General features: G+C 36.5%; 1 protein-coding gene and 1 long non-coding RNA gene across 10 annotated transcripts in view; one reads left to right on the top strand and one right to left on the bottom strand.

Annotated features, from left to right (window-relative positions):
- Nucleotides 1-1,389: 1,389 nt before the first annotated feature.
- Nucleotides 1,390-6,321, bottom strand: LOC104585972 (uncharacterized). Of its 7 annotated transcripts, none has more exons than XR_016083480.1 (6): nucleotides 6,002-6,321; nucleotides 5,733-5,850; nucleotides 5,236-5,371; nucleotides 5,075-5,132; nucleotides 4,737-4,947; nucleotides 1,390-1,991 (listed from the first exon to the last, which is right to left on the bottom strand). It is a non-coding gene; the product is annotated as an uncharacterized LOC104585972 (long non-coding RNA). The 7 variants fall into 7 exon arrangements; XR_016083481.1 differs by adding an exon at nucleotides 2,532-2,641 and having other exon boundaries at nucleotides 1,390-1,976; nucleotides 5,729-6,321; XR_016083479.1 differs by adding an exon at nucleotides 2,532-2,641 and having other exon boundaries at nucleotides 5,729-6,321.
- Nucleotides 6,322-16,592: 10,271 nt separating this feature from the next.
- Nucleotides 16,593-27,093, top strand: part of LOC104585971 (putative callose synthase 6) — an 80,638-nt gene continuing 70,137 nt past the window's right edge. For 2 of the 3 annotated variants that reach the window (XR_733382.3, XM_010243036.3), the window contains exons 1-5: nucleotides 16,593-17,463; nucleotides 18,501-18,601; nucleotides 26,485-26,594; nucleotides 26,727-26,814; nucleotides 26,923-27,033. Coding sequence is in view for 2 of the 3 variants with exons in the window: in XM_010243036.3 (XP_010241338.1) it covers nucleotides 17,253-17,463; nucleotides 18,501-18,601; nucleotides 26,485-26,594; nucleotides 26,727-26,814; nucleotides 26,923-27,033 (621 nt within the window). In the remaining variant the exon portion in view is untranslated. The remainder of the gene's footprint in view (nucleotides 17,464-18,500; nucleotides 18,602-26,484; nucleotides 26,595-26,726; nucleotides 26,815-26,922; nucleotides 27,034-27,093) is intronic. The other variant, XM_088899608.1, reaches the window with a different exon arrangement.

The following is a 27,093-nucleotide window of genomic DNA, read 5'->3' on the forward strand; positions in this document are numbered from 1 at the left end:
TGCATTTACATGAACCATGATTATTTGCATTTACCCTCTTCCTAAACGGAGCCATAGCAAAAGCTCGCTGGACATTGCAGATTATCACCAAGGAACTAGACTCGGTTAGTGAACCACCGTCGACTGGGATACTGTAAAGAAAATCTATACAAGATTTGATTTGTAAAGAATTTCGTACCTTTTCCTTCAAATCAAACATAACTTAAATGATTAAATATATATAAGCATTTATTACAAGAAACCAAAAGATGCTGACGTGGTAATTACAAAAACAACCAAAATAGGTAGCGTCCAGCTCTATCCCGGTAGCGAGCTCCCAGAGAGGCTCATCTCCAGCATTCCGAAGCATTTGCCTGCTAGACCAGGCAGCAGTGAATGACCACCCTGCAATTTTTATTCACGATGAAGTTCAAGGATCTGTTTTCAAGACCACATTTGCCTGTACCTCTTCTATTTTATTGTCGGCCATGTTGGGGGCACTTGATAGTGTGGCCATCTGCGTTTTTCTCTCAGGATTGTACTTGTTCTTGTTCATTCCGGGCAAGAGAAATCCGTCAAGACCTGGGTCAAGACCGCCCTGAAATCTGCTTTGAAAAGCATAAACCCCCAATTGCATCCTTCATCATTCGAGTCGTATGTTCTTTGGGAGATCAAAAGGCACTGGTTGCACAATATTTATTTAATTTTTTACTTGAGCCTAATTAGTTAAATTCCCCCTTTTTTTACACTGCATATCCATGGCAAAAGAACAGCTTCTTGCTTCCTTCGTGAACTCTTTTCATGTTACTTGATATTGCAGGAATAACAAACAAACAGATAAAGAATAACGACGATTGTCTGGGTGATCGATACTTTGTTAACCAGGAAGTTCATTATTGACGTCGAGTTCCTTGATTTGAAGATTCATCGCCAAACGCATGTTTCTCTCTCTCTCTCTGCTACCTTTTCCCTTAATTACTTTCTCTTTGTTTTCCCTTGTTTAGTTCTGTTCTACAAAAGAAAAACGCTAAGGCCATGTTCCATTTACCCAATGTTCGTTTTTTGTTTGATTTATCCAGGTAAATGAAATCCCTTACTTTCACATGTTCTTTTGCAACACCCATTTTCCTGGGTAACTTGTTATTTTTTTCATCTCTTTCCAATTTTACCCTTTCATTGCATCAGCCATTAGGAAGGGGATCTTATATTGCAACTGCAAAATATTTGGCCATCTTAGCCATCAAATACCAAACAGCCCATAGAAGTATTAGAAGTAAAAGAATGGTGCTTTCAAAATATAAATTAATAAATAAGAAGCAAAAAAACTGATTTCACTTTGGTTTCACAAGCGACTATTTAATTTCCAAAACTGATAAACTACAACCGTCTCAAGAGATATACCAAGTAGTCTTCTTGATAAAGGCACTCATTGCCCTCTACTTTCAAAACGGAAATACATTCCAGTTTTTTCTTTTTTTTTTTGGTAAAACAGATGAAGAGAAGAGAACAAGCACAAAGAAAAGAAAGAAAGAAAACAACCAAAAAAAAAAAAAAAACTAAAACTGAAACTAAAACTAAAACTAAGGGAGCATCTGGACTTCTTGATCAAACAGCATCCTTGAACCATCATTGAACTGTGAAGATAAAAGAGCCTGAAATAGCTCGATAGGGTCCACAAACAGCAACCAAAAATGAGCCTGAAACACTTGACAACCAAAAAAGTGCCCTAATTATTCATCCTTGTAAGAAACATTTGACAACCAAGCTTCTAAGAAACAAAAATTCATCCTTGTAATAAAAAAGAGAGTTGAGCTAATCGGCTACTAGGCTCAACTTTTGCTTCCATATCATCATTATCATCGACTCTAACTCATGTAACTCCTCTCTCTTTCCCTATGAGCTTTCCCATGCATAACAAAGTGACTATCAAATTACTTGTGGGTGAGATATGCCACCTAGCAAGAGGCTTTAACAGCATCACTCGAAGTCTTGAACTGCTGTAACATTCCCACCTAGCATAAAGCACGTTAGGAAGAACTTGTTGGTACAAAATCACTTCAGATTTTTCTTTTTGAAGGCCAAATCACTTCAGAATTTAGATGCAATCAAATTTAGAATTTTCAATTGCTTCAACCAAAACATGGTATATACAAGGTAAATATATCAATATTGCATTTGTGGTTTCTTTCTTTCATTTTTGGAATGAAATACAAAAAACATACTAATCGGGGTGTAACTTGGGTCACGTGGGTTGAGCATTGGTTAAATTTTGAATGGATCTGAACCTGAGTGACCGAGTCTGGTGTAAATCTGGCAACCTAATTTGCACCCTATGTCAAAAACTGTTGAGAATATTCCATCTAAAATAAGAAGATATAACTAGACAAATCCCAATTAATAGAACAAATCATATAAACAGTACTAATGTCTTTGAACAAGAAATGAATCAAAAGCAATAGCAAAAATTTATAGAATGCTTTGCATGACAAAAACCATACATGCATATACATGGTATAGCATATGCTGTATTATGTGAATATGATTGAACATACCCATGTGATTAATATTAAGTACTTCTCCAACCCTAAATTCCATGGGTCTCTGTAACTGATTGCACGACAGAAATCACATCATTCATGTTGTACTATATTAATGTTGGGCTCTGGCATCAATAATAAAGATTAGAACTTATTTTGGGTAGTCAATAATAAATATTAGAATGAAGTTGCAATGAACTAAAGGCAGCCATGAACTTCTATAAGCCAAGCTTTTGTTTTAAAGAGAATAATTGAAAGATAAAGGTATGGCCAACAATAAATTAAACCATCAACTATCCATTAATCCATTTTCTCGAAAGCCAACTTGTCCTTACCTCCCCTCCCCCTCCCAACAAAAAAAAGGACAGGAAGCCAGCCAACTAGATAGAGTGTTGCACACAGGTTTTGAATCTTTTGATTTGTAATTAATACATATGCTACACAATTCCACAGTGGACCTTGAATTGCCTAGATTTTTTGTGAATAGAAAAGAGTTCAGATATTTTACCTAGTTGAATAGCACATTTCATTTTAACATGTACATGGAAGCCACTGTTGGACAAAAAGGATAACAAATTATAATATCTACATAATCCATGCCTAAACATAAAAAAGAGGTTATCCTCAAAATATGCACAAGTTCATCAGTGAGGAGAAATGATCTATTGCAAGTTGAAGGGCCTAGATGAGCTAAGGGTAGGCCAAAAAGTATATAGGTTGAACTGGTGAGAAATGGTCTGAGGATGAAGGTTCATAATTTAACAATGAATATGTTACTAAACAGCATGGAATGACAGAACGGGCATCATGTAGTTGATACCATATTGATGGGGCAAGGCTTAGTTGAGGTTGTATTCATTTCTATGTATAATGGACATAAAACAAGGTTTTGGTCACAAAAGCCAAATGTTAACTGAAATTTTACAGATTGGAAGATGTTTTGTACTTCACAGTGAAACAAATGGAGTCATAATAGTAAAGAATGCGATTTTTGAATTAGAAAGGATCAACGCGGATAGGGACGTTTTTTAACCAAGGGAGAAAATTCCTAATGCAGTAAAGAGGGACAGAAAACTAATCAAACAGTGCAAGTTTTAAAAGTTTTTGCTAGATTAAAGCTGGGAGTTTTTGGGGCAGTTCCAAAGAAGAAGGGAATGAAGATGAAGAAAACCTTCGGATAAGAAATTTGGTTTCAAACATCGAAGGCACCGAGGAAATGGGTAAAGCGTGATGTTTGAGTCTTATTAGAATAGGTTTCTGGGTTCAGGGTAGGTTCTTTCCCACCACAACAACTTCATCTTGTCCAAGCATATTATAGTTATGGAGAGAAATGGATTTTAAATTATAGAGGGGGCACAATGATGCTTGGCTGGAGCCTTGGGAAGTTGGTCTGATGGCTTTGAACAGTATTGGTTTGGGACCTTTAGGTAAGGAAGAAACTTTTAGGGAATACTGAGGAAAGAGTAGAATATGATCCACTAGATGTTATCAATGGTTCAACAAAGAAAACAAGACAAGAGTAGAAAAGAAAAGGGGGTTTTGAAGGTTACCAACAAGACAAAGGGGAAAAGGAATGGGTCATAGGGGAAGAGGGTCCCACAAGCAGAGACTATGTTAGTTTTAGAAGTGGCTGAGTACAGTGTTAGATGGACTCTCTTAAACAGATGAAGTGTCTATGTTGGACTCAAGTCAAATACTGACACTATAGATTCTAATGGGTGGGAGAACACTTATACAAATGCTTTTCTTCTTTCTCCTTGTTTAGTTAACATAAATGAACATCTAAAATACACAGTCGGTTCCATCTTTTCTTATAGAATATCTGTAGGTAACAAAAATAAACTTTAATTTACTTATGAAAACTTCTATAAGTATATGATGATAGAATTCACAAGACAATTTTTTATGAGAAATTTCCAATTTTAGGTGTGTCTATGAATCCATTTTTCATCTTTCCAAGTCAGATTACTGAAAGTTTATTGAGTTCCAACTCTTGTGTCCATGTCCATGCATCACTAGTTGGGTATTGGGTGGAGGTTGTTGAAGTTTATTTTGGGTCAGAAGGATCAGTGGTAGCCGAAGCAGCGATGGTCCTCTGTTGGGGAAATTTGTGTTCCTTAAGAGGGATTTTGCAATGTCCATTTGAATTTTCTACACCTTGGGAGTAACATGGAGTAATTAATATGCTTGACTATTAAATGAAACTAGATGGACCATTACCCTTGCGATCTGGCAGTAACCTTGTGCTTTCTGCAGAAACAGGAAGAACAGTGAAAAGACCAGCTTCATCATTAAGCTCCTCTAGATTTCTATTGTCTTTCAATGAACTGACCTTCATCTTGGCCTTCAAAGCTCTAGATTCAGCCAATCTTGCATATGTAGTGGCTTGACTGTGCAAATCAGCTGAACCTGAAGTTGTTGAAGTATAGTCCTAGTGAAGGATGTACATAAATACATCAAGATACTTGGGAAAAATCACTTGCAAAAGCCTAGTTTCAATGATAATCATAAGTTTGAAAAGCATTCATTGAAAAAAAATCCAGTATGATAAGCAGAACCTTTTGGATGGCATTAGTTGAGTTGTCTTCTCATCAAGCTTCTCAGGCACACTAATGCCTAGCACCAAAGAAAATATAGCCAATTCAAAACTCATAAAAGGAAGCAATGCAATAAAATACAATAAGAAGAAAAAGACAAGGGAAAAAACATTTTATAATACCATTACTAGAAGGTGATGTCTCTGGATTATCCATCAGCCTATGAGTCATTGGACTAGGATTCATGACGGATATGCTCCGTATTTCATAAGGAATTGCTTCTAGTTGTGCAATTGCATCTCGAAGTTCTTTGTGCACCTAAATGTCAAGATAACATAATTTAGAATCAACATCTCCTTAGGACTGAGAAATATGATCAGTTCCAAAATGATCTTAGAGCTTTCTTATCTGAACTAGATAGATAGTGCAATGCCAAAACCAGGACAGTGGCAGAGTAATGAAATTGAGAGACATAAAGTACAAGCTAGGTAAATATTAAATAAAGAAGCATTAATTATGAGAAATTGGATAACATTATTTCTTATAATATCAATCCAAATTAGTTTAAAGAGTTAAATATAACTGTGCACTATAAGAAATACAAACAAATAATTTCACTTGTTTGGAAGGAAGAGGGTTCAACCCAGAAATGGAAAAAGATCAGAGAAGAAATACCTGCCTATCTTGAGAGTGCTGCAAAACATTTTCGAACTGTCCACAAGCCAATTAAATATACCCAATTGCTTTGCCGGCAAACCTCCCCGCTGTTCTGGCGATAACTGGGAGATCCTTAGCACCTAAAACCAATGAAACACCCGAATCCAATTCCTTACTTGGAGAATAAACTCGAAGAACAAGAACTCAAAAAGATCTTAGAGAAGAAAATTCAAAAGCATCTCGAAGAGGAAAAAAGCAAATGAACCGAGAGAACAGGCATTAGAAACACACACAAAAAAGAATTTCCGGAAATGAAAAATAGATTAAATCTCAAATCCAAAATAGCACTCTAGAGGATCAATAGTGCCAGCAACAGAGTGGAGGAGGATGAAGCAGCAAGAATGGAGGAAAATCAACGATGGAGCAGGAACGATGACTAGATCGAGCAGAGTAGCAACTGAGAGAATCAACAGCAGCAAGATGATGGAGTGGAAGAGGAGAAACGCAGCGGTGATTTTTGGAGAAGCAGAACGGAGTGGAGGAGGAGAAACGAAGAGCCCAGAGGTGAGAGAGGAGAAACGTAGAGCCAAGGGGTGATTTCTGGGAAAAGGTCGAAGAGACACTCTGAACCTTATATGTTGTGGGGGGGCAATTTTGAGATTTTCTTTTTTTTTTTTTTATCTACTTACCCTCCTCCACTCAAGAAACCAATTTACCCGAGTGTCGTAAGGGTACCGTTTACCCGGGGGAATTAAATTTACCGTGGGTCCCACATAATTTTAGAATTCGAATACAGGTAAATTGGTCAATGGAACTTTCCCCCTTCACTTCACGAAAAACGAACATGGCCTAAAAGATAGAAGGTTGATTGCTGTAACAAATAAATAAATGCCCTTAACTTTTATTCAGCATGAATTTTGAAACTTATGGTCTTACAATTGAAACATCAAAGGTATCAGTCTTGCAGATAACCTGAATTAAGAGGCTGAAAGTTCAGATAATTGCTGTCCAACCAAGTCTTGTCCCAACAGATTTTCTATATAGGAAAGTTAAATAGAGAGTTGCATTCTGTTTATGTGTTCAACATTATGGCTATGAGAAATTAGAAACATTTCTCACACCATTTAAGACTGCAGGCTACTCATTTAGTTAAGATTTTCAATCCAGGAAAGCTTAATTTGTTGCTTACCTGTATTATCTTGTTCCCTTGACTCCTCCCTCGGTTGTGATTTGTCATGTAATATACAGGGTAGTGAACCTTGCTCCATTTGGGCTGGAGGATCCACTTGGAAACAGCTCGTCTGTCTCAGCCAAATGTTGTCTGAAAGTATCCACAAGGATATTACATTTAAGGCCTCTCTAATGGGAGCATTGACTAACTTTGGGAGTATGTTCTCACATGACCCCAAAGAGAAGGAATTATTTTACAGTTCTACGGCATTTGCACTGAAGAAAATCTTGGGCTCTTCGTGGGGACTAAGCTGATGGAAGGGGGATCTGTCCATGACATCATTGAAAAGAAAAAACAAAAAAGCTTCAGACTAAGGAGATTATAAGAATCACCATTGATATTGCACAAGGGTTTGAAATTCATGAACGATAATGGTGTCGCATACAGAGACTTAAACACACAGAGGATCCTATTGGACAAACTGGGGCAATTCCTTAACCAGGGGGAATTTCGGAACTTTATTTATTGGTTTTCCATCTGGGTTAATGACAGAAGGGAGGTTTTTGTCGAGTTCTTTAAAACTTCAGAGAGATTTTTTATAATTGTCAGAAACTTCAGTGGTGGCTTTTTTGTATTTTACACTAAAAAGAAAAGGAGCATCCATGCATATAACCCGGGATGGGCAATTGCTACTGAGCCAAAGAGTAAGTTACACAGCACAAATCCTAAGGGCAAATCAAACAAAATAATGACTAATGAGGGATTTGTCTCGACACCTGCAGGAGCTTAGTGACTTGTTTAGCATCACCCTCTATAGTTAATAATATAAATGGAAGAAAATCGTCTAGAAACAACGCCAAGGAGGCCTTCGACGTGGACGATGGCGTGTGCCTCAACTTCAATATCTTTTGCTACAGCAGCCAATAAAGCCCCGAATCCAGTGCAAATCAACTGTGGTTCTTTTTCTCGTGGGATAGGTTATTTTTGTTCACAGGATGAGAATAAACAACTATAGAGAAAAGCGTCTCCATAATGCATTGTTTGTCTGCAGTAAATTCAAATTTGTTACAGCTTTTACTTTTACTTCTTTATTATTATTAATATTGAAGCCCAAAGGCAAGAAAAAAATTACATCTCATTGGAGATAAGGCTGCAAATTGGGGTTGGGTTACTCTGAACTCAACTTGAAAAAGTCAGGGGTTGGGTTGTGTTGATGCTCAGGTTAGGGTTAGGGTTGAAACTTATGAACCCAATTTGACCCCTCGGGCAACTCGATCCAATCCAAATCCGACACTATAGTACATTGATTTGTTTAGATGCATGATAGTTGTAGAGCCACCACCACATACTATCATTTATATAATTTAAGATGATCACTTCACTTAATCCTAATTGGAAACACTAAAACCTTGATAACATATTTTATGTTTTCTGAATATTTTATTCTTTATCTCCTCTCTCTTGTTTGCCACCCATAGCTTGCTGCCCATAAAAGATCCATTATAAGTCACCATACTAAACTATAGTCATTTGATAATTTCAAACACTTTTTTGTTTTATTTTTCGGAATTTTGTACTTAAAGAACCAATAAAAGCATCAACAAACAAGTGCTAATAAAACATAGGATTAATATATGTAATGAAAGTTGAGTTAAGATTTAAGATTAAGAAGTTTTACGAGATTTTAAGGGATGAGAAGAAGGTTGGGGTGGGCCCAACCCTTGCTTAGCCCAATCCGAAGTTGACTTTGGGTTGGGCTAGGGTTGAAGGAATTTAGTTAGGGTTAGGGTTAGGGTTAGAGTTGGGGGTTTAGAACTTAGGGTTGGGCTAGGGTTGGCCTCAATCCAACCACCCGGCCCAATTTGCAGCCCTAATTGGAAACCAACGACGTCAAGAAAATAGGTGTATGAAACATGTCATGGATCTATATATTATGCCTAACAACATATTGAGCTAGTACATGATGTTCGGTTCGATGAATTGTGGAATCAATGATAACTTTCCATGTTAGTAATAAAATATATGAGACTGGCAACCATTTAATTTCTCACTATAGACCTCATGTATTATATCACTACCGTGGGGCATTACAATTGGTTCCACAGCCTATAGAACAACCATCGTATTTAGTTACCCTAAATTTGTTGCTGTCCACCTCTCACCAATGATGTTTGTAAGTTGGAGTTTGTGGATCGCAATGAGAATCTCCAACCAAACCAGACAGCCTTGGCAAAGTTAGCAAAAGAATAAATGCATGATTGTTTCTCCTCTCATTCTTGGGAGGACTCTACAATGGTGGCGAGGTGCGGTAATTCAATTGTGGTGGTTGAACACTGTGTTCCAAAAAAGCTACTTAGAGTAGTTTCTTATTTCGAGTAGTAAACCTCTGTATTTTTGGCATCTAGAACATAGTGATCGACTTTTTGGATTTTCACCTAACACAACTTATTTGGTGTTACCATATGGGGCCTACCTTGGAATAGAAAAAGCCTCTCCCAAATGGGCACTTAGGAATATCAAATGGGTTGAATTTAATTTCGATTTGGCTCAACTGAATCCTAACCAAAAGTCACTCCAACCCAAATTATTATTTTTTGAAAAAGGTACAATATAAAACATATTATATTATGATTATATATGTTTATACAACTACGAACATATTCATATAATATATTTCATATTTTTTATTCTAGCATAAATTTAAATAGGTAAATTTCTTAAACTACCCCTCCTGTTTATCTAATTGACTAACTCTACCTTTACTGCTTATATATTGTCTTAAAGTACCCCTACTATTTCTGACAATTGTCATTAGCGTTAAATACTAACAGAAAAAATGAAATGTTGAATTTACCCTCTACCATTCCTCAAATTTTCAAAGTAAAACCCAATTGATTAAAAAATTTCATCAATCTCTCCGAACTTCTTTTTCCTTTGTTAATCTCTCCAAGAAAAGTGAAGACATAGAATAGGTTCTTTCAAGATGAAAGAACAATAAACCAAACGGAATAGTAGGACCCCTCATTGAAACGACAAATGATTTTCCGATTGTTGGGTTAGCCATGAGCAACTTGGAAACCCCTTCGTCTCTTATCAAGAAGAAGATTAAACCAAAGACATAAAAAATGTTCTTTCCTTGCAATAACAGATTATTGGAAATCTGTAAGAAAGAAATCCAAGATTTATTAGAGAAGGGTCTAATCAGACCAAGCAAATCCCCTTGGAGCTGCCATGCTTTCTATGTAGAAAACGCAACAGAAATAGAAAGAGGAGTACCAAGACTCGTAATAAATTACAAACCCCTCAATAAAGCTTTAAGATGGATTAGATACCCCATTCCTAATAAGCATGATCTGATAAACCGTCTATATGACGCAGAAATATTCTCAAAATTCGACCTAAAATCAGGTTATTAGTAGATTATAATAGAAGAAAAGGATAGATACAAGACTGCATTCATAGTGCCTTTCGGCCACTATGAGTGGAATGTAGGGCTGAAAAATGCCCCATCTAAATTTCAAAGAATTATGAATGAAATATTCACCCCCTATACTCAATTCATAATAGTATATATTGATGATGTATTGATCTATTCTTCATCTATAAAGGCCTACTAGAAATATTTGAATATATTCCTCCGGGTGATGAAAGAAAATGGATTAACAACATCTGCTAAGAAAATGAAACTCCTTCAAACAGAGATTAGATTTTTAGGATTCCAGATATCTAAAGGAACAATAGCGCCCATCCAGAGAGTGATAGAGTTTGCTGATAAATTCCCTGACGAGATCAAAGATAAAACCCAACTTCAAAGATTCTTAGGCAGTCTAAATTATGTAGCAGACTATTATAGAGGAATAGCCCAAGACCACCAATTACTCGAAAAATGATTGAAGAATAATCCTCCAGAATGGAGCGAACAATTCACTCAAAAAGTGAGAAAAATTAAACAAAGGGTAAAAACCTTTCCCTGCCTCAATATCCCTCATCCAAAATCCCCAAAGATAGTGGCAACTGATGCTAGTGAAATAGGATATGGAGGAATCCTAAAACAAAGAAGAGATGGAAAATATGAGATAATCCGGTTCACCTCAGGAACCTGGAATGATACCTAGAAAAAAATACTCTACTGTAAAAAAAGAAATGCTCAGCATAGTCCTTTGCATCACTAAATTTCAAAGTGATTTGATAAACCAACATTTTACTCTTCAAATTGATTGCAAATCAGCCAAAGATATTTTAGAAAAGAATGTGAAAAACTTGGTTTCAAAACAAATTTTTGCTAGATGGCAAGCTATTGTGTCGGTTTTTTATTTTGATATTAAACATATTAAAGGATCTGAAAATGATTTGCCAGATTTTCTGACCAAGGAATTTTTGTAAGGTTATCTAATTAAAGATGACCGACAGAAGACTTCATCTTCCTCTAAGTCCTAATTCCAAGCACCCTAAAAGGACTAATGAGTCCAATCCAAGATCTAATTATGAGATCGGAGCAAGTTCAAGGACTAATCAGTCCCCATTAATGTCTCCCTTAATTAAGGAACCATCTCCAGCGATGGAAGAGGCTAATTCCAGCCAGTATATGCCTAATTCATCAGATTTCGTGATAACTATCTCACAAGAAGAAGTTGCTGCCGTCTCCACTCATGTTAACCCAGAAGGAGTTCTTCAGCACCTTGCCCTCTCCATTCTAGATGGGCATCATTTCACTGTCTGTGGTCAAAATAAGGACCAGAAATATTATGAAGAAATTCTTCTTCATACGGGACCTGCACGAATTCAACACTATTTTAGAGATCCAAATAAAACTAAACTAGCTTATTCCAAGCTAGTAATAGTCAAGTTCATCTCTCTGTCTGCCTGAGGTGATGCAAGCAAGCCAAAATTCATCACCAAGCCTATTGATAGAAGGCCCAAAATATTCAATTACTGAGATTATCAAAATGCTTGGTATAGAGTCTTTCTGTTGCAAAATTTCATTTTTAGACATTCATGGTTCATTCGTTTCTCCGAAGACTTTCAAGGCCCATACCCTGACTGGGCATATGTTTGGTGGGCCTCTTGGGGAGCTTCCGATGATATCTTCCCTCACCAAGAGCTCATGGACAAATATAGAGCTTTTGGTAAAGGAAGAGCTTATTTGGAATTCGAGCATGTAAAACAATTCGAGTTCTTCAATACATTTCGACTCCCCTAGATTCTAAAATGAAGTTGTCACCTGGATATTTCTTGGATGCTTCCAACTATTGAAATGAAACTTGAAATAAAATGGTGGGATAAATTTAATCTCATAGACGTCCTCAAGCCTACCTCGGAAGAAGATGACATCTTCCAGCCCATCTTTGAATCCTACATGGACAAGCTTCGAAGTAAGTTCCTAGACTTGGACCCACTAGATCTCGAAGAAATGTCCTTACGAATGGCCGAAAAGATGAAAGAGAAAAGCAAAGGAATCTTGAAAGACCTCGAGACAGAAAGTGTCTACTCTCTCAGTCTGCACTACGGTCATGATACTATTTGAAAATTCCATCTCATCCGAAACAGTAAAAGTATCGATAATTGTTCCTAATAGGACAAGAAGGTGTTAAGGAAGCATCTCAATAATTTAGATGCGCAATAAGAAAAGATAAATGGTATCTCAATTATAGATGCCCTAAAGATAAGATCGAATAAAGTGGTCTCGCTCTAGAAAGCTTGGCCACCTCTATATAAATCACTCTTCTCTCAAGCAAAAGGTGTCCAAGACTTTGGGTGTAAAATTTGATAAAGAAGTCTATAAGTTCTTAAGAGTATTAAGTCATGTTTGAATGTTATTTTAGTGTTGTGAGTGCTTTCTTTCTGAGAGATTTTTTGTAATCTTGTAAGAGTATCTGTTGTTGTACCTGTGTGTGCTATATATCTGTAAGTACTATTAGATCTCTATTAAGAAGTTTTCCAATAATTATATGCTTTATGAATAGAATTTTCTGAGTATTGTTTATCTTTCTACATAACATCTCTCTACATATCATTACTGTTCATAATCGTTTATTATTCTTCATTATTTTCCGTATATATATATATATATATAGAGAGAGAGAGAGAGAGAGAGAGAGAGAGATACACACACTAAAGTAGAAAAATGCCACGTCATTTTAACCTTTCTTGCTCCCTCATGAAGCCACCTCATCACTCCCATCTCTCTCTCTCATAATGAACTATTTAATTAATTTAATTAATAATCAGTATTAATTAACAATATTTCTTTAGTTATTTAATTTATTTAATTAATTAACAATATTAGTAATACATTATTTAACAATATTTATTAATTAATTATGATATTTATTTAATTAAATACCATAATTAATAAAAATACTATTACAAAAAATACATATAATATTGTTAATTAATTAAATAAATACCATAATTAATAAAGATATTGTTAATTAAAGAATTACTAATTAATTATATTAAAATACCATTAATTATTAAATATTGTTAGTTAATTAACAATATTTTCATAAATACTATTTATTAATTAAATAAATTAAATAAGTATTGTAATTAATAAAAAGTATCGTTAAAAATACCATTAAATATGGTATTTATTTAATTATTTAATTTAGGTATTTTGGTAATTTTGGTAAGCTTGAGGGGGATTTTAGTTAATTCATGTTTGTGGAGGCCAAAACAAAATTCTAATATAATGGTGGGTATTTTGGGTTAAAAAATGAAAGGTGGAGATGGATTTGAGTATATACAGTGGTTTTGTGTGTATGAGGCAATGAGAGTGTCTAAAATGGAATCTTTTTATATAGAGGACAAACAAGGGTATTTTTTGTTGAAGTTTTACAAGGTGGGGTTTTTAGCGTCTTGAATTGATTGGTGGGGTCAGATTGGCCTAAATAGGCTCGGATTAGGTAGATATAGAGGGGTAATGATTCCATTGAGATTGCATGTATGAACCAATGAGATTGTCCAAAATGGAATCTTTTTATGTAAAGGGCAAACAAGGGTATTTTTGGCTAAAGTTTTACAAGGTGGGTTTTTAGGCATTTTCAATCAATTAGTGGGATCAGGTTAGCTTAAATAGGCTTGGATTAGGCAGATCTAAAGGGGTAGTGATTCAATTAATTTATTAACTTTGAAACAAAAACTTTGTGTGATGGAGGGAAAAATGATGAAATTTTTTGTTAAAATTTGGCAGGGTGATGTTTTTGAGCATTATGGGTTGACTGGTAGGGTCAGTTTGGCCTAATTGTGTTGAGATCTGGCATATTTGGAAAGGACTTTTTTCAGTAAATGCGAAGCTTTAAAACAAAATCTTGGTGTAATGAAGGGGCAAACAAAGCTTTTTGGGTTGAATTTTTTGTGGGTAGGGTTTTCAGAGTGTCTAGGATCTGATGGAAGCATTTGATTGGTTTTCGAGGGCCAAAATCATAGAAATTTGGGTCAACAAGAGCATATGAAATAGAATATTTGTTCGATGATGGGGCAAATGGATGAATTTTAGGTTGAAAATTTATAGGTAGATGTTTTTGGTGTGTCTATAGTTCAATTGTATGGTTTAATTGATTTAAGTGTTAGGATCAAGGAGATTTGGGTTGTGAGTGCTTCAGGCTAATGTGAGGGTTTGAAAGGGAATCTTGGTTTGATAAAAGAATAAATGGAGGAGAATCTAGGGTTGAAATTTTAGGGGTATATATTTTAAGAGGTCCTAAGTCTGGTGATGGTGTTCGAGGTTTTTTAGGTACTTTGGAAGGATTGGAACAGTTTGATTGGGTGTTTGGGTAAATTGAGGTTTCGATGGCAAAATGAATAAAAATCAAGTGTTGACAATAGGGTTTCTAGAGGTACTGGTCTCTTGTATCATTTGGTGGGGTTTGATTGGTCCATAAATGGAATGATGAAGGGCATTTAAGAAATGGATATCCTGGCCAATGAGATAACCCAAATTAAAATCTTAGTGCAATGAAAGTTTAAATGGGGTATATTTGTGCTGAAATTTTGTGGTAAGGTGTTTATAAATATCTAGGGCTCTTTAAAATCCCATTGACTCTAATTTGCAATTTAGTTAAAAAATCTCGTGCGTTGCACATGTTCCGACTAGTATAAAATATTTTAGACTAAAGAATATGGGAAAATTTCCACTTTTCCATATTAAAAATTATATATATATATATAGTCCATTTGGTTTTTGTCGATTTACAAATAACCAAACCGAAATTGACTCGACCTGGTTAGGTTGGGAAATTGTTGAACTAAAACCTACTAGAAATACTAGAAAATCGACTAACTCGAGTTGAGTTGGGATGTGTTGGTCAATTTCATCGGTTTGATGAACAACCTAGCTGAAATTAATTATTGTTATTTTTGTATTGTAAAAAATTATTAAAAGTAGTATATAAAATATAACTAATTATTAATTATTTAAAAGGATAAAGTATAAAACAATTGTCTACTCTTATGTGCTTTTATTGTTTAGCTTTTGCTTAACAAAGCTCATGCATCGCACGGGTCCCCGCTAGGTGCAACTTGAGTGGGTTGGATCGAGTTGAGGGTCAATCCAATCCTAAGTCTCAAACCTCAAGCTCAAGCTTGGTCCAATTCAAGGTTAATTCTGAGTTTACCAACCTAGGCGCAATTCAACCTTAACTAAGCATCTCAGGTTTAGGAATGGCAATTTCTACACTATCCGGTGGGTATCCACCCCTACCCACCTCGACAGGGTGGGTTTTTCTGTTTAAAGGATGTGTTTTGGGGCAAATCGGGTTTTGGGATTCTATAACCCGCATGTGATGGGTAGGATACAATATTAGGCTAAACCCAATCCCTCAACTTGCATATTGTTGGAAAGCATATAAGCTTTATATACTAGGTAAATGATAATTGATAGTTTATATGTTCTTTTACATCTTAATCAAATAATTGGAAATTTTGTTGTTTATTTATGTTATTTTACTTATTTATTACTTTTATATAACAAGAAATAATAGGAAAGTAGATACGGATTTTGAATACAAGGAGGGTTTTACATTTTCATGTATAGGGAGGGTTTGGATTCTCAAAATCCAACCTGTTAGGCAAATAGAGTCTATAATTTATATTTGATTGTATTAGGTTGGGTTTGAATTGAATACACCCAATTTGCACCTTTAACTCTATTGCCTGAAATTAATTTAAGAAAGCCTGTGCATCGCATGAATCTTGCTAGTTATCATATATAATATTGTATATGTAATGAAATTCTATTAATTCACCTTTTCTGTTAACCAAACTTTCAATTATAAAAATCAAAACCCAAAATCTAAATATACAAAAGCTGGATCAATGAACAATTTTTTTAACCGAATAATAATCACTCCTACTTAATATAACTTTTTCATTACGATAAACAGAAAAACTATATAACTTGCCCCCTAAAAGAAATTTTCTGACTCCATCACTGGGAATATGATAAAATAGGTTTAAATGAGCTCCCAAAAAACTTATGATCTTCGTAGAGAGGTGTGAATAAGTGAGTCTAAAATTTTATAAAAAAAAAAAAAGAAATATGTGAGTCTAAATCACTTACCCACAAAACATGTACAACCCCATCAATTAAACATATTTTAGATGGACGGCTATATAGCATGTTCTGGGTATGAATCCAAAGTCCAAACCTTGGTATATCGAAGATGCGAATAATTCACCTTATAAAAAAATAAAGGAGATAAAGGATCACCTTACAGTGGCCATTTTACAATCTACATATTATCTGTCCTTACAGAGTTGCAGGAACCAGTTATGACAGTTGTTCTCCAAACTTTTGCTTATTCTAATTTGATTTTGTCTTTTTAGCCTGTTCCAGTTTTGCCGACTTTAACAATGGGCTTGGTGTATATTTTTCTTTTCCTAACTTCAACCACGTACTTACACTTTTCCTTTTTGGTAAGCAAATCTAAATCTAGAGTGATCATCCGATAGTCTTGATTGCGATTTGCGATGCTTATGAGTTCTCTAGTAAATACCGGGGAGGGGAGAGAGAGAGAGATTCTTTTTTGCTTTAATAAAAAAAAAAAAAAATAAGAAAAGCGTCGGTTAGCTTGTTCTTTGGCAGAATTAAAGCAAAAGGAAAGCGGCTAGTGTCGAGTGAGAGGAAAAAGAGAGAAATGGATCAAAGTTGGCTTCTCTAATTCTTTTCTTGATGTTGGAGAAACTGAAAGACAGTTGCCCCACTCGAGCAAAAAAGAATAATCCTCTCTCTCTCTCTCAATCAGCCTCTAACAAAATGAGGACTTCCCCTCTGTTTCCCATTTCGCCAAAAGCTCTGTCATCCGCTTATCAGCTGAAACCGAGCTCAACCAGGAGGAAAGAAGAAGAAGAACAACAGGGACGACTCTACGGATGGCTACTCCGCCAGAGATGGCGAGTACCAGTGGAACAAAGAATGATGGGTTGCCAAGAGCCATCTCTCGGAAGATGACGAGGTTGACTACAATGGTCGAGACTCCAGAGGATGAAATTGCACTCGTTCCGCCGTCCCTCTCTGCGATTGTGCCGATTCTTCGCGTTGCCAATGAGATTGAGGCTGAAAATCCGAGGGTTGCCTACCTCTGTAAGCTTCACTTGCCTGGACACTCACATTGTACTCATGGCAGCTCTGTAGTTTTATATGTATTGTAGATGTGGACGGTAAATACAAGTATGAACTTACGGCTTAGACTAGATTGGGGCAATTGTGGGTTACTTTTGTTTTTTATTTTCGCAGTAGAGAAGAATCTGCACTTAATTGAAGCTCACAATATCACAATTGTCGCTGAATTGATTCTTGAATTTAACTGTATTTGAGAGATAGTTGAGGAGTTCATAAGAGTAGGGTCATCCGCAATAATTACTTGCCCAAGAAAAGCAATTAATGCCTGCTAATGATAAATGCTTTGAAGGTAAAAACTGCAGAGACATCCAAATTGTGATGGTATTCATGTTTGCATTTTAATATGGACGATTAATAAGCTGCCCACATTTGAAAATAGAAGTAAGAACTGCCAAGAATTTGTTTTTTTTTTTTCCTCTTTTTTTCTTCAATTTTTATTTATAAGAACAATTTGAACTGCCAAGAATTTGTTGAGTACACCTTGTTGACATCATGACTGAATTAACTTTTCTGAGATGGAGCTGGATTAAATGGGTTAAGTTTTATATGATATAGTCGCATGTTTTGATTTCATTTTCTGTTTCAGAAAACTAGGTGGTTGAACAGCAGAGAATGCTTCTAATAATCTGTTGTTACTACTCATAGACTTATTCCTACGATATTGCTCTGGTCTACATTAAGTTAAAGAAATTATTGAGGTCCACCTCAAGTTAAGAAATCCATATAAATCAATATATGATCTATTCTTGTTGATTCTTATAGAATTGCTTTAATCATCTTTTTAGTCCTTGCTTCATGGCTTTCCATAACACTCACTACATTTAGAATTGTGACTTATATGTAAATATCTTGATCTTTTTTAGGTGTTAGTAGTTTGGTTGTTTATCAAGATGCTCTATGTTTTATATTTTATCTATCTAGACATTTTATAATTGGCATGATGTTTGTGATGATATTATATTGAACTATATATAATACTCATAGAAATGTTCAAACAGGTCGCTTTCATGCATTTGAGAAGACTCACAAAATGGATTCTAAGTCAACTGGACGTGGTGTTCGTCAGTTCAAGACCTACTTGCTACATAGGCTAGAAAAGGTAGCCTGATAACTTTAGACCTTGTATTTCCATTTGAAGGTTATACTTTTCTTTCTTTGTCCAAGGATAGCCTGAAGATTTTGACATTTAATGGAATATGCATCGTTTCTGTCTCATATATTAATTTTTTTCTTGATCAGTAACTAAGAAAAAGATTTTATTAAGATTAAGAGAAAGCACAACAACAAGAAATGTGGAAGACACAAGTAGACACCAGTTGTATTGCTTAACTAGATCATACGCCAGGCTGTTGGCAGATCTTCTAACCCAATTAACTTGAATAAACATGTCCCTAGAGAGCCATTTGAACCGCCTGAGAACATTCCTTAGGTGCCAAGATACTCCTTCCTCCTTTATCCAGTCCACAACTATTTTGGAATCGCCTTCAATAATTAATCTTTCAAGACCCAATTCTTTGTCTCTTTTTAACTCCAAAAATAACTGCCAAGAATTCTGCAGTTGCCACATCACTTTGCTTAATTGGACCTGAGAAGAAAGCACATATGTTTTCTTCCCCATCCCTGATCACCCCTCCACTTCCAAAGCAGTTGCCCAAGAATACATAAGGAAGAGCATGAGGGTCAAGCTTACCACTGGTAGGAGACAAGTTTTGAACAAAACAACGACAACCAAACACACAAATGGGAATAGAAAAGAGGGGGGCTTTAGGGAATAGGAGCTGATGAGGGGGCTTTAGGGAATAGGAGCTGATGAGGGGCCTTGTACCCTAACACACGAGATGGCATACGGTTGATGAGATAGGTAGCACATAACACATCATCCAACCAAAAACGTTTTGGAACACTCATATGGATGAGTAACCCACAAGCCACTTCAAGTAGATGGCAGTTTTTTCTTTTTGCAACACCATTTTGTTGAGGAGTTTTGGCACGAGAGCTACGGTGGATAGATCCACACGAAGCAAAGAACTCTGTGAGATCACTATGGAAATATTCTTTGGCATTGTCAGACTGGAAAATTTGGATCTTTGTCTGAAATTTGGTTTATATTATGTGTTGGAAATCTTTTACGATCTTTAGTACTTCATCCTGGGACCTCATGGGGTACACTCATGTATATTTGGAATAGTCATCAATAAAAGTAATGAAATATTTATAGCCAATTTTAGATGGTAAAGTAACAGGGCCCCAAACATCAAAATAAACAATATGAAAAGGAAATTCCGATTTATTATTTCTTGAAGAAAAATGAGTTCTACATTGTTTGCTCAACTGACAAGTTTGACATTTGAACTCATACACTGACACTGGTTTAAATAAATCTGGAAGTAAGACCTTTAACGGCTCAAACGATAAATGGCCCAAACGACTATGCCATAAGTAAACTTGACTCATACTAGACTGACTCGTAGACTCAATGACTGCAAGAGTAGCTTTGTTCTCCAGCATGTAGAGACCATCCACCATACGACCTCTACCGATCATCTTCCCTGAGTCCAAATCCTGTAGAACACAAGAAGGAAAAAAAGGTCACTGAACAGTTTAATGATTTTGTAATGCTACTGACTGAAAACAAATTTAGAGGTAATTTCAGGACATGTAATACGTTAGAAAGGGTAAGTCCAAAAGGAAGGGTTATGGTTCCTTGACTAGCTATGTTGGAAAAAGAACCATCGGCTAATCTCACTTTGTCCCTACCAGATAAAGGTTGATATGATTGAAAACAATTTAACTTACCCGTCATATGGTTTGAAGCTCTAGAGTCGTTTATCCAAGGGGAATCAAATGAATGGGAAGACACATGGAGGGCTGTGGCAAGATTACCATTACCTGAAGTAGATGCAAAGGAAGTCGAGGCAGGAGGAGTAGAATCCATCTGGCAGACTGCTCTCCCATACAGATCTAAGTGGTCACAGAAAGAATTAATGATATCTTCCTGGGGATTGGCAACGGATGGGTGGTCCTGGTGAATACCAGTAGATGACTGAGGCTCTTGAGAGGCCAAGTTTGTTGTATTGAACTTTTTTTGACTATGCTGTCCTGTCTTCTTATTCTAACTTGATTTCTTGCTAAACTCCTGGGCCAACTTTGGCTTTCCATGGAGGTCCCAATAAGTATCTCGAGTATGTCTGGCCTTCTGGCAATGAGTATACCATAACTTATCCTTAATCATCCACTTTCTCCCAGAAGTCACCGTTCTTAAAGGAATTATTGCCTCTTACACCCATACTCCCTTTAGCCACTAAGGCAATCTGCTCCCTCTCGGAGCTATTCATCACACTTCGTCTGCTCTCTTCGGATTGAACTAGAGCATACATTTCTTGTACTGAAGTAAGATCTTTACTTCCTAATATCTAAACTCTGAGGGACTCATATACAGGGTTCAGCCCCAAGAGGAAGGCAAAAACTCGTTGTTGGGAAACCAGAGACTTGTAGGCCTTAGCATCAGCATCACACTTCCAATCAATGTTTTGATAGAGATCTAGTTCTTTCCAAATTGAGGTCAAATCTGAATAATAGGTTGAGAGGGTCCTCTCCCCCTGCTTACAAGTAGAAGAAGCAACTTGCAACAGGTATATTTTGGCATAATGACGTTGCTCTGAATAGGTAGATTTTGCTTGCTCCCAAATCTCAACACCTGTTTCAGCCCACATGAAGGTCTTCCTGTTTGGAGGTAACATAAAACGTAACAGCCATGGCATCACTATTGCTGCTTTCTTGATCCCACATCCCACCTATCATGCTCTACCCCCTAAGACTTTGGTTCTTTTGTTCTACCATTAATATAGCCTACCTTCCCCCTGGCTGTTATGTATAATTTGATTCCCTTTGACCATTCTAGGTAGTTAAGACCATCAAAAGGTATCACAGCCATGGGGAAACTCATGTCAAATCCCCCACTCACTCCACCTTGACTGGAGGACCCACTAGATAGGATAGAGTCCTCAGATGACATGTTATAGGGTAGTTCTGTTCAAAAACATCAGTTTAGCCACAGTTTATTAACAGTTCAGATTGGTTCATCCAAGTTCAGCCACTGTTCAATTTCAGTTCAGTCACAGTTCAATCTCCAATTCAGTTTAGACACAGTTCAGTCCCCAGTTCAGCCACAGTTCAATCCCCAACCCAGTTCAGTTCAGTCTTAGTCAGGTATAAATCTTAGGGATTCCACACATCTACTGGAAAAATTTCCAAGACATATAATTGATCACTGTCTTACAGTTACAGGGCATTCAGACCTAAATCACCCAATTATTTGGGCACAGAAATGGATCACATGATCCACAAGACTGAAAAAATTCACAGCACTTACAGGTCATTCAGACCTCCATAACCCACTTACTTGGGTACAAAAAAGGACCACACGATCCACAGGAAAAGGTAAAAAAGCCTTCACAGTGTTAAACTTCCCTCTCTTTAATTGTTTCTTGGCACACAACCAAGAGAGAAGGGAAGAAAGAACACATAAACCTTCAGATCCGTCCAATGCACTTCCTTGACAAATTTGATCCACAACAAAGAAGAAACTGAGAAAATTGAAAGAAGAGCTTGATCCCACGGCTTCTAATCCCAGAGAACCCACTTTGATACCATGTTTTCCAAGCTAGAGATATCGGAGGAGAGGAAGAAGAGGAGGAAGGGAGAAGAGAAAGAGGGAAGAGAGAAGAGAGAAGAAAAGATTGGATTCAAAACATGTAGCTGGCGGCGCCAGCTATTAGCTTTTATATTAGGGCGACCCAACTAATAATAAAAGAAAGAGAAATTACAAGAGTGCCCCTTTGGCACTAAAGAACAGAAAAATAAATAAAACTTAAGAGAAGCTAACTGATTTCAACAAATACCAAGTAGAAATCTGCTGAATTAAAAAAAATCTGTAAAAGAAAAGATATTTTCTTGAAGAAGAAGAAGAAGAAGAGATTTGAGAAAGAAAAAGAGAGCTTAATTCTGGCCTCCCCCTTCACTAGTATTTATATTAAAAATATAAAGTGGAGTACAATGACTAATATGCCCTTATAGGGCGACAAGCATCTAAAAACACATAAAAGACTTAAGAAACAATCAGCAAAGGACCTAACATAAATGCTGTGGTCCCCGCTTCCTATCTAACAATAAACATATAAAATTTACTGTTAAATCTACACAAAACTGATTAAATCCTCAACAAAATCAATCTTTGCAACCATAGGAAATAGACACCTTGATTTAGGGGATCTAGATTGGAACACAATATCTGAGACACAAGCAATTTCTTAGAAAGGAATTTCACTGTGGAGAAGGTTCACGAAGTAGTGGTCTCAATGGAAAAAAACTAAAGCTTCAGGACTTGATGGTTTTTCTATGGCATTTTATCAAGATTGTTGGGAGATAATAATAGATGATTTGATGGAGGTGTTTTTTGAATTTCACTAGAAAGGGAGAATCTCACCAGGAAACAATGCTACCTTCCTAGCTCTAGTGCTGAAAAAGAAAGAGGCTAAAATCCCAAAAGACTACAAACACATTAGTCTCATAGGAAGCCTTTACAAGATTATTGCTAAAGTCTTGGCAGGAAGGTTGAAAAATGTTTTGCCTCAGTAATTTCTCAAAATCAAGGAGCCTTTGTGGAAGGGAGACAAATTATAGACGAAATCCTAGTGGCAAATGAGTGTGTCTAAAAAAAGAAAATAGGGGGAGAGAGGCCTAATTTGCAAGTTAGACTTGGAAAAAGCCTATGATATGGTGGAATGGTTCTTTCTTCTTGACCTTTTGGAAAAGTTTAGCTTGAGAGAGATGGAGAAAGTGGATTAACGGGTGCATTAGCTTAGTGCATTTCTTACTTTTGACAAAAGGAGTAGCCATGTATTACTTTCCGGTAAAAAGAGGTTTAAGACAGGGAGACCCCATTTCCCTATTCCTATTTACTTTTGTTGCTGAAGCTCTTAGTAAACTGATTATTAGGGCTGATCTAGAAAATCAGTTTAGGAGGATTGGAAGGAATGAAATTGTTGTTGCCAATCTACAATTTGCAGGTGGCATAATCATCTTTTGTAAGGGTTGTGATGATTCTAGTGTAAGAAACCTAAAGGCTTTAGTAAATGGGTTCCAAAGGACCTCAACTTAGAAAGTGAACTGGGGTAAGAGCTGTGTGGCAGGAGTCAACATGGAGGAACAAGAAACTCAAGTAGTGGCTGGTATACTAGGTTGTGAGGTTTGAACTTGGCCTCTACAGTATCTTGGACTGCCCTTGGGGGGGGGGGGTAATATGAAAGCAGAAAGCTTTTGGAAACCGGTCGTAGAAAGACTTCCAAAAAAAATCAGCTTTGTGGAAAAGAAACTATATATCCCTGGGGGGAAGAGTCACCTTGATCAAGTCCACCTTAGCCAATTTGCCTACCTATTACCTATCCACCTTAAGAATACCATCTAACATAGCAAGCAACTAGAAAAGTACATGAGGGACTTCATGTTGGAATCGGGTGAAAAGAAAAAGACCACTTGATAAAATGGGAACAAGTGTGCAAACCAAAAGAGTTGGGAGGCCTTGTTATTGGAAACATAATCAAAAGAAATACATCCCTCCTAGGAAAGTGGCTTTAGAGGTTCCCTTTAGAAGGAGATAGGTTGTGGTATAGGGTCATTGAAAGTATTCATGGTGTGAAAGAAAATGGCTGGGAAGCAAAGCTGGCACCTCATGTTTCTTCAAATCCCCATGGAAAGAAATTTCAGAGGTACTACCAACTTTTCTCACTTACACTAGGTTTGATGTGGGATGTGGGGAGAGAATCTTATTTTGGGAGGATCTATGGATTGGGGACCAACCCCTCAATTTGCGGTTTCCTACACTTTACTCTTTCTCCAATCACAAGGCTGAACCTATTTCTAAATTTGGACTGCCTTTGGAAACTAGGTTGAATTGGGATTTTGGTTTTAGATGAGGCTTAAGGGATAGTGAATGTGAGTCCCTTATTCTCCTACTTACAAAACTGGAATATGTCTTTCTGGATCAAAATACTTCAGATAGTATAGTTTGGGCTCCATTGCCTGATGGCTGTTTCACTTGTGCTTCTTTCTTTAACATTCTTGTTCTAACCCAGCCTGGGTGGGGGTGGGGGGTCAACTTCCTGGTAAATGAAATCTGGTGCCAACCTATCCCTCCTAAAGTACAAGCTTTTTGTTGGGAAGTTTTCTTGGGAAGATCAATCTTGCTACAGAAAAGAAGGACAAATAATTGCCTTTCTCCTCACATAGTCACATGTGTTTCCTTTGCAAGGAGAGTAGTGAGACTCTCTCTTGTCTATTGCTCTCTTGTTCCTTTGTATTTGGGAATACTCTTCGGTAAGAAGAGTAAATCTAAGGAGATACTGATTAAGTCATAACAGTTTGGACAACACACTGGGTAAAGAGTAAAGACCATTGACCTTTTCTGTGAGTTCTCAACCAGTGTATTTTAAGGGCTTGGACTGTTGTGGCGCAATCAGATAGACCTGTAGAAAAAGTGCAGATGGAATGGAGACCTCCAGCTGGGAATAGTATGGAATTGAACATTGATGGCATCTCGGTGGGCAACCCAGGAAGAGCAGGCATAGGGGGTGTATTCAGAAATAACTGGGGAGAGGTAGTGGCCCTGTATTGGGTCCAATTGGCTTTGGAGATTCAGTTCAGGCTGAATTATGGTTTCTGCTACAACGGATGAGGCTTGCTGTACAACTTGAATTCAAGGAACTGGAAATTGAAGGAGACTCACAATTAGTCATTGCTTGGACAAAGAAAATCAATTCAGCCCCTTGGAAATACAGTCAAACTTTTGGGGAAATTGATGCCCTAGCAAAAAGATTCAACGCGACTTTCAGCTGGGAAGGACTGCTGAAACAAGGAATTGACAGACCTCTTCTATTTTGGGCAAAACTGTAATATGATGTAATCTGAGATGGAGAAATGATTTAATGACTGTACTAAATTTTATGAATTATTAATGAAATTCAACATTTCCACGGAAGTAACACCTGCTTGCCATTTGAATCCCTCTACTTTTAAATGATCTTGGGTATGGATTTGTGGTCTCCAAGATCCCCTGCAGAAATTTTCTTTTCATGGCCAGTTTTGAATGGAACTAGAAATCATAATTGGTTTGGTCGTGTGCTTTTGTGGTCCGTAGGGAACTGTAGAAGGAGAGGAATAGAAACAAAGAAAAGCTCTGGTCAAGAAACAAAGAAAAGCTTTGGTCAATTATTGGAAAAAGAATTCTAGATTGGGTCTTGATTCTTTCAGAATTTTTGGGTGTCAAGATCTTCATTTGGAATTGATTATATATCTTCTTTGAAAATGGATTTGAGGGCTTGATGTATTGTATCTCTCTTCTTTTTTGACAAGTTTATATTTTGTTTGGGTGATTCCTCATCACCTCTTTGATAGTTTGATTGTACTCTAAAGCCTTTTATCTTTTAATGAACTTTATTTCTTATTTATTAACAAAAAAGGGTCCCACACCTTTTGAAGTACGTACTTTTTTTTTGAGAAGCGGAGGTGATCACATTTCTTATGAAGAAGCCCTCTGGTGGGCTTTGCTTTATAAATCTTATAACATCTACTACCTGTATTCAGCAGTAAAATTTGATGCAGATTTCATAGCTGTGTATTTATAGATGGGTCCCTAGGTTGACCAATGATCTAGCTGACTCTCTTATAATGGATAAGGTTAGCAGAAGAGATCTTCTATGGGGGCACCAGGTTTGGGGGTTCAAATATGAGGCAATAGTGTTCTATTGTTTATTTGTGTATGGTCAGATTGTGCTGTGTAATTGTCTCCCCCGGCTCAGTTTTTAAGTTGGTTCTTGATAAAAAAAAATCTTTGATTATTTTTAGTGATAAAAAAATTGTATTGAATTGAAGCTTGAATTTCAAGTATTACATATATTAAATATGTCAAGATCTATTTGGTGGCAGGAAGAAGAGGAGACAAGTTATCTAGCAAAAAATGATCCAAAGGAATTACAGAGATTCTATCAAAAGTTCTATGAAGAGAGAGTCAAAAAGGACCAACATAAAAGACAACCGTAAGGCTTTACATTGAATAAATTGATTTGTTCAAATTTTTATCTGGACATACCTTTGACTGTTCTGAAGACCAGAACAAAATATCATATTTATTATGCTTATCTCACTCATATTCTTGCAACCTATTGTAGTGCGGAGATGGCCAAGATCTATCAGATTGCTACAGTGTTGAATGATGTACTGAGAACAGTTTTACCTCTAGAGAAGGCTGAAGATCTGGTCTGATTTGCATAATTATTCCATAGCCATATAAATGTTTTTAACATTTTTCACACTTGGAAATGTATACAAAGCTGAAGGAAACTAAATTGCATACTGTATTTGCAGATAAACAGATATGGCAAAGAAGTTGAAATGAAGAAGGAGCATTATGCACCTTATAACATTCTTCCCTTGTATGCAATTGGCACTAAACCAGCTATTATGGAATTTCCTGAGGTTAGATATGTGTTTCATATGTTTTCTCAATTGTATCTGCCTGATCACATTCGTTCTTTA

The sequence above is a fragment of the Nelumbo nucifera genome, chromosome 3 (assembly GCF_055504915.1).
Source record: "Nelumbo nucifera cultivar China Antique chromosome 3, China Antique-T2T, whole genome shotgun sequence".
Classification (NCBI taxonomy): Eukaryota; Viridiplantae; Streptophyta; class Magnoliopsida; order Proteales; family Nelumbonaceae; genus Nelumbo; species Nelumbo nucifera.